This window comes from Pristiophorus japonicus, chromosome 8 (genome assembly GCF_044704955.1).
Source record: "Pristiophorus japonicus isolate sPriJap1 chromosome 8, sPriJap1.hap1, whole genome shotgun sequence".
NCBI lineage: Eukaryota > Metazoa > Chordata > Chondrichthyes > Pristiophoridae > Pristiophorus > Pristiophorus japonicus.
The window spans coordinates 158141946-158151968 of NC_091984.1; the positions used below are offsets into that span (position 1 = coordinate 158141946).

At 54.0% G+C, this 10023-nt stretch overlaps 1 protein-coding gene across 1 annotated transcript in view; it reads left to right on the forward strand.

Annotated features, from left to right (window-relative positions):
- The first annotated feature begins 9300 nt into the window (after positions 1 to 9300).
- Positions 9301 to 10023, forward strand: part of abt1 (activator of basal transcription 1) — a 14337-nt gene continuing 13614 nt past the window's right edge. The window contains exon 1 of the mRNA XM_070886252.1: positions 9301 to 9495. Within this exon, the coding sequence (XP_070742353.1) occupies positions 9321 to 9495 (175 nt within the window). The 5' untranslated portion in view covers positions 9301 to 9320. The remainder of the gene's footprint in view (positions 9496 to 10023) is intronic.

Consider the following 10023-nt stretch of genomic DNA (forward strand, 5'->3'; position numbering starts at 1 on the left):
ACATGGTCCTGGGTCCCTCAAAACACAGGGTCCGGGCTTTGCCTATACACAGGGTCCGGAGTCCTTCTATACACAGGGCACGGTGTCTGTCGATACACAGGTCCGGGGTCACTCTATACACAGGGTTCGGGGTCCCTCTATAGACAGGGTGGGGGGTCTGTCTATACACAGGGATGGGGTCCCTCTATACACAAGGTCCGGCGTCCCTCTATACACAATGTCCAAGGTCGCTCTATACACAGGGTCCAGGTTCCCTCTATACACAGGGTCCAGGCCCTCTATGCACAGGGTCCGGTGTCCCTCTATATACAGGGTCCAGTGTCCCTCTATACACAGGGTGCGGGGTCTCTGTATGCACAGGGTCCGGGGTCCCTCTCGACACAGGCTCCGGGGTCTGTCTATACACATGGACTGGGGTCCCTCTATACACAGGGTCCGGGGTCCCTCTATAGACAGGGTGCGGGGTCTGTCTATACACAGGGATGGGGTCCCTCTATACACAAGGTCCGGCGTCCCTCTATACACAATGTCCAAGGTCCCTCTATACACAGGGTCCGGTGTCCCTCTATATACAGGGTCCAGTGTCCCTCTATACACAGGGTGCGGGGTCTCTGTATGCACAGGGTCCGGGGTCCCTCTCGACACAGACTCCGGGGTCTGTCTATACACATGGTCCGGGATCCCTCTTGACACAGGCTCCGGGGTCTGTCTATACACATGGTCCAGGGTCCCTCTATACATAGGGTCCGGGGTCTGATATACACTGTGTTCAGTCTCCCTCTATACACATGGTCCTGTGTCTATCTACACACAGTGTCCGGTGTCTGTCTAAACACAGGGTCCGGGATCTATTCATACAAAGGGACAGGGGTCCTTCGAGACAAAGGGTCCGGGATCTATCTATACACAGGGACTGGGGTCTTTCTATACACAGGATCCGGGGTCTGTTTATATACAGGGTCCATGGCGCCTCTATACATAGGGTCCGGGTTCCATCTATACACAGGGTCCGGAGTCCATCTATACACAGGGTCTGGGATCTCTCTGTACACAGGGTCCGGGGTCCCTCTATACACAGGATCCGGGGTCCATCTATACACACTGTCCGTGGTCTCTCTATAAACACGGTTCGGGTTCCTCTATACACAGGGTCCGGGTTCCCTCTATACACATGGTCTTGGCTCGCTCAAAACACAGGTTCTGGGGTCCGTCAATACACAGGGTCTGGGGTCGCTCCATACACAGGGTCCGGGGTCCCTCTATACACAGGATCGGGGTCCTTCTATGCAGAGAGTCCAGGGTACCTCTACACATAGGGTCCCTCTATACCTCTATACACAAAGTCCGTCTATACACAGGGTCCGGAGTCCTTCTATACACAGGGCGCGGTGTTTGTCTATACACAGGTCCGGGGTCACTCTATACACAGGGTCTGGGGTCCCACTTTACAGAGGGTGCGGGGTCTGTCGAGACACAGGGATGCGGTCCCTCTATACACAGTGTCCAGGGTCCCTCTATACACAGGGTCCGGGGTCCCTCTATACGCAGGGTCCAGGCCCTCTATGCACAGGGTCCGATATCCCTCTATACACAGGGTCCAGTGACCCTCTATACGCAGGATCCAGGTTCCCTCTATACACAAGGAATAAGGGTCCCTCTATATACAGGGTCCGGCGTCTCTGTATACACAGGGTCCGGGGTCCCTCTATACACAGGGTCAGGAGTTGCTCTATACACAGGGTCCTGGGTCCCTCTATACACAAGGTCCGGAGTCCCACTATACATAGTGTCCGTCTATACATAGGGTCTGGGGTCTGTCTATACACAGGGTCTGGGGTCCTTCCATACATAGGGTCTGGGTATAAACAGGATCCGGGTCCCTCTCTACACGGGTTCTGGGGTGTGTATATACACAGGGTCTGGGTTCCCTCTATACACAGGGTCCAGTGTCCCTCTATATGCATAATCCGGGTTCCCTCTATACACAAGGGTCCAGGGTCCCTCTATACACAGGGTCCGGGGTCCCTCTATACACAGGGTCCAGGGTCCCACTATACACAGTGACCGGGATCCCTCTGTATACAGTGTCCGGGGTATATCTATACACAGGGTCTGGGATCTGTCTATATACACAGTCCGGGATCTGTTTATACACACGGTCTGCGGTCCCTCTATACATAGAGTCCGGTGTCCCTCGATACACAGGGTCTGGTGTCTGTCTATACACAGGGTCCAGGGTCTGTCTATACACAGGGTCCGGGTTCCCTCTATATACAGAGTCCGGGGTCAGTCTATACACAGTATTCGGGGTCCCTCTATAAACAGGGTCCTGGTTCCCTCTATACAGACGGTCCGGGGTCTGTCTAAACAGAGAGTCCTGGGTCCCTCTATACACAGGGTCATGTGTCCCTCTATGCACAGGGTCCGGGGTCCGTTTAGACACATGGTTCGGAGTCCCTCTGTACACAGGCACAGGGGTCCATCTATACACAGGGTCAGCGGTCCCTCTATACACAGGTTTCGGGGTCCCCCTATACACAGGGTCCAGGGTCCCTCTAAACACAGGGTGCGGGGTCCATCTATACACACGGTCCAGGGACCCTCTATACACAGGGACCGGGGTCCCTCTATACACATGGTCCTGGGTCTCTCGAAACACAGGGTCCGTGGTCCGTCTATACACAGGGTCTGTGGACCCTTTATACACAGTACCTGGGCTTTGTCTATACACAGGGTGTGGTGTCTGTCTATACACAGGTCCGGGGTCCCTCTATACACAGGGTCCTGGGTCCCTCTATAGACAGGATCCGGGGTCCCTCTATACACAGGGTCCGGGGTCCCTCTATACACAGGGTCCGGGGTCCCTCTATACACAGGGTCCACGGTCTCTCTATACACAATGTCCAAAGTCCCTGTATACACAGGGTCCGGGGTCCCTCTATACACAGAGTCCGGGGTTTGTCTATACACAGGGTCCCTGATCTGACTATACACACGGTCCGGGGTCCCTCTATACACAGGGTCTGGGGTCCCTCTATACACTGGGTCTGGGGTCTGTCTATACACAGCATCCAAGGTCTGTCTATACACAGGGTCCGGGTCCCTCTATATACAGGGTCCGGAGTCCTTCTATAAACAGAGTCCGGGGTCTGTCTTTACACAGGGTGCAAGGTCTATCTATGCAAATGGTCCGGGGTCCCTCTTTACACAGGGTGCGGGGTCTGTCTATAAACAGGATCCGGCATCCCTCTATACACACGGTCCAGGATCTGTCTATACACAATGTGTGCGGTCTGTCTATACACAGAGTCCGGGGTCTGTCTATACACAGGGTCCATGTCCCTCTATTCACAGGGTCCGGGTTCCCACTATGCACAGGGTCCGGCGTATCTCTATATACAGGTTCCGGTGTCCCTATATACACAAGGTGCGGGGTCCATCTATACACAGGGTCTGGGGTCTCTCAATTCACAGGGTCCGGGATCCCTCTATATACAGGATCCGGGGTCCCTTTATACACAGAGTCTGGTTTCTGACTATACACATTGGCCGGTGTCGTCTATAGACAGGGTCCGGGGTCCCTCTTTACACAGAGTCCGGGATCTGTCTACACACAAGGTCCAGGGTTTGTCTATACACAGGGTCCGGGATCTCTCTATACACACAGTCCAGGATCTGTCTATACACAATGTGTGCGGTCTGTCTATACACAGAGTCCGGGGTCTGTCTATACACAGGGTGCGAGGTCTGTCTATACATATGGTCCGGGGTCCCTCTATACACTGGGTCCTGGGTCTGTCTATACACAGGGTCTGGGGACCCTCCATACACAAGGTCTGGGGCCCGTGTATACCCAGAATCCGAGGTGCCTCGATAGGCTGGGTGCGGGCTCTGTCTATACACAGGATCTGGGGTCCCTCTATACACAGGTTCTGGGGTCTGTCTATACACAGGTAGCTAGGTCTGTCCATATATATGATCCGGGGTCCCTCTATACACAGGGTCCAGGGTCCGTTTATACACAGTGTATAGGATCTCTCTATACACAGGGTCCGGCGTCCCTTTTGTTGTGCATCTGTAAAGCATGCACTCCCATGTTCCGCCACCAGGGAGCGCATCCCCTGAAGTCCCAAGGGATCCCAGCATCTCTTGGGAGCACTGTATATAAGCCGGTCCCTAAGGCCTGTTCCTCACTCTGGAGTGTCTTATTAAAGACTGAGGTCACTGTTACTTTAACCTCCCTTTGTGCAGTCTCATCTGTGTTAGGAACACAATAACTGGCGACAAGTATACGAATCCACGCAAAGATGCAGCAAACTGTGGGCATCCTGGAGAAGTTCTCGGAGGGTGATGACTGGGAAGCCTATGTCGAACGGCTAGACCAGTACTTTGTAGCCAACGAGCCGGACGGAGAAGGAAGCGCTGCAAAAAGGAGAGCGGTCCTCCTCACGGTCTGCGGGGCACTGACCTACAGCCTCATGAAGAATCTTCTGGCTCCGGTGAAACCCGCAGATAAGTCATATGAGGAGCTGTGTACACTGGTTCGGGAGCATCTTAACCCAAGGGAGAGCGTGCAGATGGCGAGGTATTGGTTCTACACATACCAGCGATCTGAAGGTCAGGAAGTGGCGAGCTACGTCGCCGAACTAAGGCGACTTGCAGGACAATGCGAGTTTGATGGCTACCTGGAGCAAATGCTCAGAGACATTTTTGTACTGGGCATTGGCCACGAGACCATCCTACGAAAACTTTTGACTGTAGAGACACTGACCCTCAGTAAGGCCATTGCGATAGCACAGGCGTTTATGTCCACTAGTGATAACACCAAAGCAAATTTCTCATCACACAAGTGCTACCAATGTTCATAAATTAACTGGAACTGTGTTTGCGAGCAGAAATGTACAGGGCAGAAACCACGAGTCTGCAACTGCAAACAGGCCTTAGGTGACCCAGATGACTCAGAGTCCGCAACAAAGGATGAATGCAAGGCAATTCACACCTTGTTATGGTTGTGGAGGCTTCCATTCAGCCTATTCATGCTGCTTCAAAGGGTATGTTTACAAGAGCTGTGGAACAATGGGGCACCTACAACGAGCTTGCAGATGAGCTGCAAGCTCTGCAAAACTTGCTCACCACCACGTGGCAGAGGATGATCAGTCCATGGTGGATCAAAGCAATTTTGAGCCTCAGAGAGAGGAGGCAGATGCTGAAATACACGAGGTGCACACATTTTCGATGAAATGTCCACCTATAATGCTAAATGTAAAATTGAATGGCTTACCCATAGCCATGGAACTGGACACTGGCACTAGCCAATCCATCATGAGTAAAAAGATGTTTGAGAGACTGTGGTGCAACAAGGCACTCAGACCAGCCCTGAGCCCCATCCACACGAAACTGAGAACGTACACCAAAGAGCTTATCACTGTCCTGGGCAGCGCCATGGTCAAGATCACCTACGAGGGCACGGTGCATGAACTGCCACTCTGGATTGTCCCGGGCGATGGCCCCACACTGCTTGGAAGGAGCTGGCTGGGCAAAATCCGCTGGAACTGGGATGACTAAAGAGCGCTATCACATGTCGATGAGGCCTCATGTACCCAGGTTCTTAACACATTTCTTTCCCTTTTTGAGCCAGGCATTGGAAACTTTCTGGGGCGAAGGTGCGGATCCACTTGGTCCCAGAGGCACGACCCATTCACCACAAGGCGCGAGCGGTACCTCACATAATGAGGGAGAGAGGGGAAATCTAGCTGGACAGGCTGCAACGTGAGGGCATCATCTCCCCAGTGGAATTCCGCGAGTGGGCCAGCCGAATTGTTCCAGTACTCAAAAGTGATGGCACGGTCAGGATTTGCAATGGTTATAAAGTAACTATTAATCATTTCTTGCTACAGGACCAATACCTGCTACCTAAAGCAGAGGACCTATTTGCGACGCTGGCAGGAGGCAAGACGTTCACCAAGTTCAACCCAACTTCGGCCTACATGACGCAGGAGCTGGAGGAGTCTTCGAAGAGCCTCACCTGCATCAACACGCACAAGGGACTGTTCATCCACAACAGATGCCTGTTTGGAATTCGGTCGACTGCAGCGATCTTCCAGAGAAGCATGGAGAGCCTAATCAAGTCGGTACCACACACCGAGACATATTGGTCACGGGCCGGGACACCGTCAAGTACCTACAAAACCTGGAGTAGGTCCTCCAGCGACTGGATCGCGTAGGGCTGTGGCTGAAGAGGTCGAAATGCGTCTTTATGGCAACAGAAGTGGAGTTTTTGGGGAGAAAGATCACGACGGACAGCATTCGGCCCGCAGTCGCCAAGACAGAGGCTATCAGGAACCGCCCAGGCCGCAGAACATCACCGAGCTGCGGTCGTTCCTGGGACTCCTCAACTATTTTGGTAACTTCCTACTGGGGTTAAGCACCCTCTTAGAGCCCCTACATGTGTTATTGCGTAAAGGTGAGAACTGGGTATGGAAAAAAAAACAAGTAATTGCTTTTGAGAAAGCCAGAAACATTTTATGCTCCAACAAGCTGCTTGTATTGTATAACCCATGTAAAAGACTTGTGCTAGCATGTGATGCGTCGTCATACGGAGTCGGGTGTGTATTACAACAAGCTAACGTTGCGGGGAAGTTGCAACCTGTCGCCTATGCTTCCAGGAGCTTGTCTAAGGCCGAGAGGGCCGACAGCATGATTGAGAAAGAGGCATTAGCGTGTGTGTTCGGGGTAAAGAAAATGCATCAGTACCTGTTTGGCCTCAAATTTGAGCTGGAAACCGATCACAAGCCCCTTATATTCCTGTTCGCTGAAAACAAGAGGATAAATACTAATGCCTCAGCCCACATACAAAGGTGGGCACTCGCACTATCAGCGTATAACTATACCATCCGCCACAGGCCAGGCACCGAGAACTGTGCGGATGCTCTCAGTCGGCTACCATTGCCCACCGCGGGGGTGGAAATGGCGCAGCCTGCAAATTTGTTGATGGTGGCACAGCCCGCAGACTTGTTGATGGTCATGGAAGTGTTTGAAAATGATAAATCACCTGTCACGGCCCGCCAGATTAGGACTTGGACCAGCCAAGATCCTCTGCTGTCCCAAGTAAAAAACTGTGTACTGCATGGGAGCTGGGAAGCATCCCCGTTGAAATGCAAGAGCTAATCAAGCTGTTCCAGCGGCGAAAGGATGAGCTGTCCATTCAGGCAGACTGCCTGTTGTGGGGTAACTGCGTAGTGCTACCAAAAAAGGGCAGGGAGACGTTCATCTCGGATCTCCACAGCACACACCCGGGTACAGTAATGATGAAAGCGATAGCCAGATCCCACGTGTGGTGGCCCAGTATCAACTCTGACTTAGAGTCCTGTGTACGGCAATGCAGCGTATGTGCTCAGTTGAGCAACGCGCCCAGAGAGGCACCACTAAGTTTGTGGTTCTGGCCCTCCAGACCATGGTCGAGGATCCATGTCGACTATGTGGGCCCGTTTCTCGGTAAAATGTTCCTGGTGGTGGTGGATGCTTTTTCAAAATGGATTGAATGTGAAATAATGTCGGGAAGCACCGCCACCGCCACCATTGAAAGCCTGAGGGCCATGTTTGCCACCCATGGCCTGCCTGACATACGTCAGTGACAACGGGCCATGTTTTACCAGTGCCGAATTTAAAGAATTCATGACCCGCAATGGGATCAAACATGTCACTTCAGCCCCGTTTAAACCATCCTCCAATGGGCAGGCAGAGAGGGCAATACAAACCATCAAACAGAGCTTTAAACGAGTCACAGAAGGCTCACTCCAAACACGCCTGTCCCGAGTACTGCTCAGCTACCGCACGAGACCCCACTCGCTCACAGGGGTGCCCCCGGCTGAGCTAGTCATGAAAAGGACACTTAAAACCAGACTCTCACTGGTTCACCCCAACCTGCATGATCAGGTAGAGAGCAGGCGGCAGCAACAAAATGTAAACGATAGTCGCGCCACTGTGTCACGGGAAATTGATCTGAATGACCCTGTGTATGTGCTAAACTATGGACATGATCCCAAGTGGATCGCGGGCACGGTGATAGCTAAAGAAGAGAGTAGGGTGTTTGTAGTCAAACTAGACAATGGACAAATTTGCAGAAAGCACCTGGACCAAACGAGGCTGCGGTTCACAGACTGCCCTGAACAACCCACAGCAGGCACCATCTTTTTCGAGCCCACAACAGACACCCAATGGATCAATGACACCACGCCGGACCAGGAAATCGAACCCATCACGCCCAACAGCCCAGCAAGGCTAGGCTCACCTTGCGGTCCTGCAGGGCCAACAATACGCCAGCCCAGCAAGGGCACAGCCAACACACCAGAACAGACATTTGTACCGAGGCGGTCCACCAGGGAAAGAAAGGCTCCTGACCGCCTCACCTTGTAAATAGTTTTCACTTTGACTTTGGTGGGGGGAGTGATATTGTGTACCTGTAAAGCATGCACTCCCATGTTCCGCCACCAGTAGGCGCATCCCCTGAAGTCCCAAGGGATCACAGCATCCCTTGGGAGCACTGGATATAAGCCGGCCCCTAAGGCCTGTTCCTCACTCTGGAGTGTCTTATTAAAGACTGAGATTACTGTTACTTTAACCTGTCTGTGTGCAGCCTCATCTGTGTTTGGAACACAACACCGCTATACACAGGGTCCCGGGTCCCGGGTCCCTCTCTACACAGGGTCCAGGGTTTGTCTATACACAGGGTCCGGGGTCCGTCTATACACAGGGTCCGGGGTCCGCGGTCTGTCTACACACAGGGTCCGGGGTCTGTCTATACACAGTTTCCGGGGTCCGTCTATACACAGGGTCCAACAGGGTCCGGGGTCTGTCTATACACAGGGTCCGGGGTCTGTCTATACACAGGGTCCGGGGTCTGTCTATACACAGGGTCCGGGGTCTGTCTATACACAGGGTCCGGGGTCTGTCTATACACAGGGTCCGGGGTCTGTCTATACACAGTTTCCGGGGTTCATCTATACACAGGGTCCAACAGGGTCCGGGGTCTGTCTATACACAGGGTCCGGGGTCCGTCTATACACAGGGTCCAACAGGGTCCGGGGTCTGTCTATACACAGGGTCCGGGGTCCGTCTTTACACAGGGTCCAACAGGGTCCGGGGTCTGTCTATACACAGGGTCCGGGGTCCGTCTTTACACAGGGTCCAACAGGGTCCGGGGTCTGTCTATACACAGGGTCCGGGGTCCGTCTTTACACAGGGTCCGGGGTCCGTCTATACACAGGGTCCGGGGTCCGTCTTTACACAGGGTCCGGGGCGGGCGAGTGTTTCCGGCCAAAATGGCGGCGGTAGCGGAGAGATGGCCGGAACGGGAGGCCGTGGGAGGTGTTAAGGCCAGGGGTCCGGTTCCCGGGGTGCTGTATCTCGGGCACCTTCCCCCGCGGTTGCGGCCGAAACACGTGAGGAACCTGCTGTCCGTATTCGGGGAGGTCGGGAGAGTGTTCTTGCATCAGGGTAAGTGAGGGGGGAGGGGAGAGAGAGAGAGACTGGGGGAGGGGAGAGAGAGAGAGAGAGAGAGAGACTGGGGGAGGGGAGAGAGAGAGAGAGAGAGAGAGACTGGGGGAGGGGAGAGAGAGAGAGAGAGAGAGAGACTGGGGGAGGGGAGAGAGAGAGAGACTGGGGGAGGGGAGAGAGAGAGAGAGAGAGAGAGACTGGGGGAGGGGAGAGAGAGAGAGAGAGAGAGACTGGGGGGAGGGGAGAGAGAGAGAGACTGGGGGAGGGGGGAGAGAGAGAGAGAGAGAGACTGGGGGAGGGGAGAGAGAGAGAGACTGGGGGAGGGGGGAGAGAGAGACTGGGGGAGGGGAGAGAGAGAGAGACTGGGGGAGGGGAGAGAGAGAGAGACTGGGGGAGGGGAGAGAGAGAGAGACTGGGGGAGGGGAGAGAGAGAGAGACTGGGGGAGGGGAGAGAGAGAGAGACTGGGGGAGGGGAGAGAGAGAGAGACTGGGGGAGGGGAGAGAGAGAGAGACTGGGGGAGGGGAGAG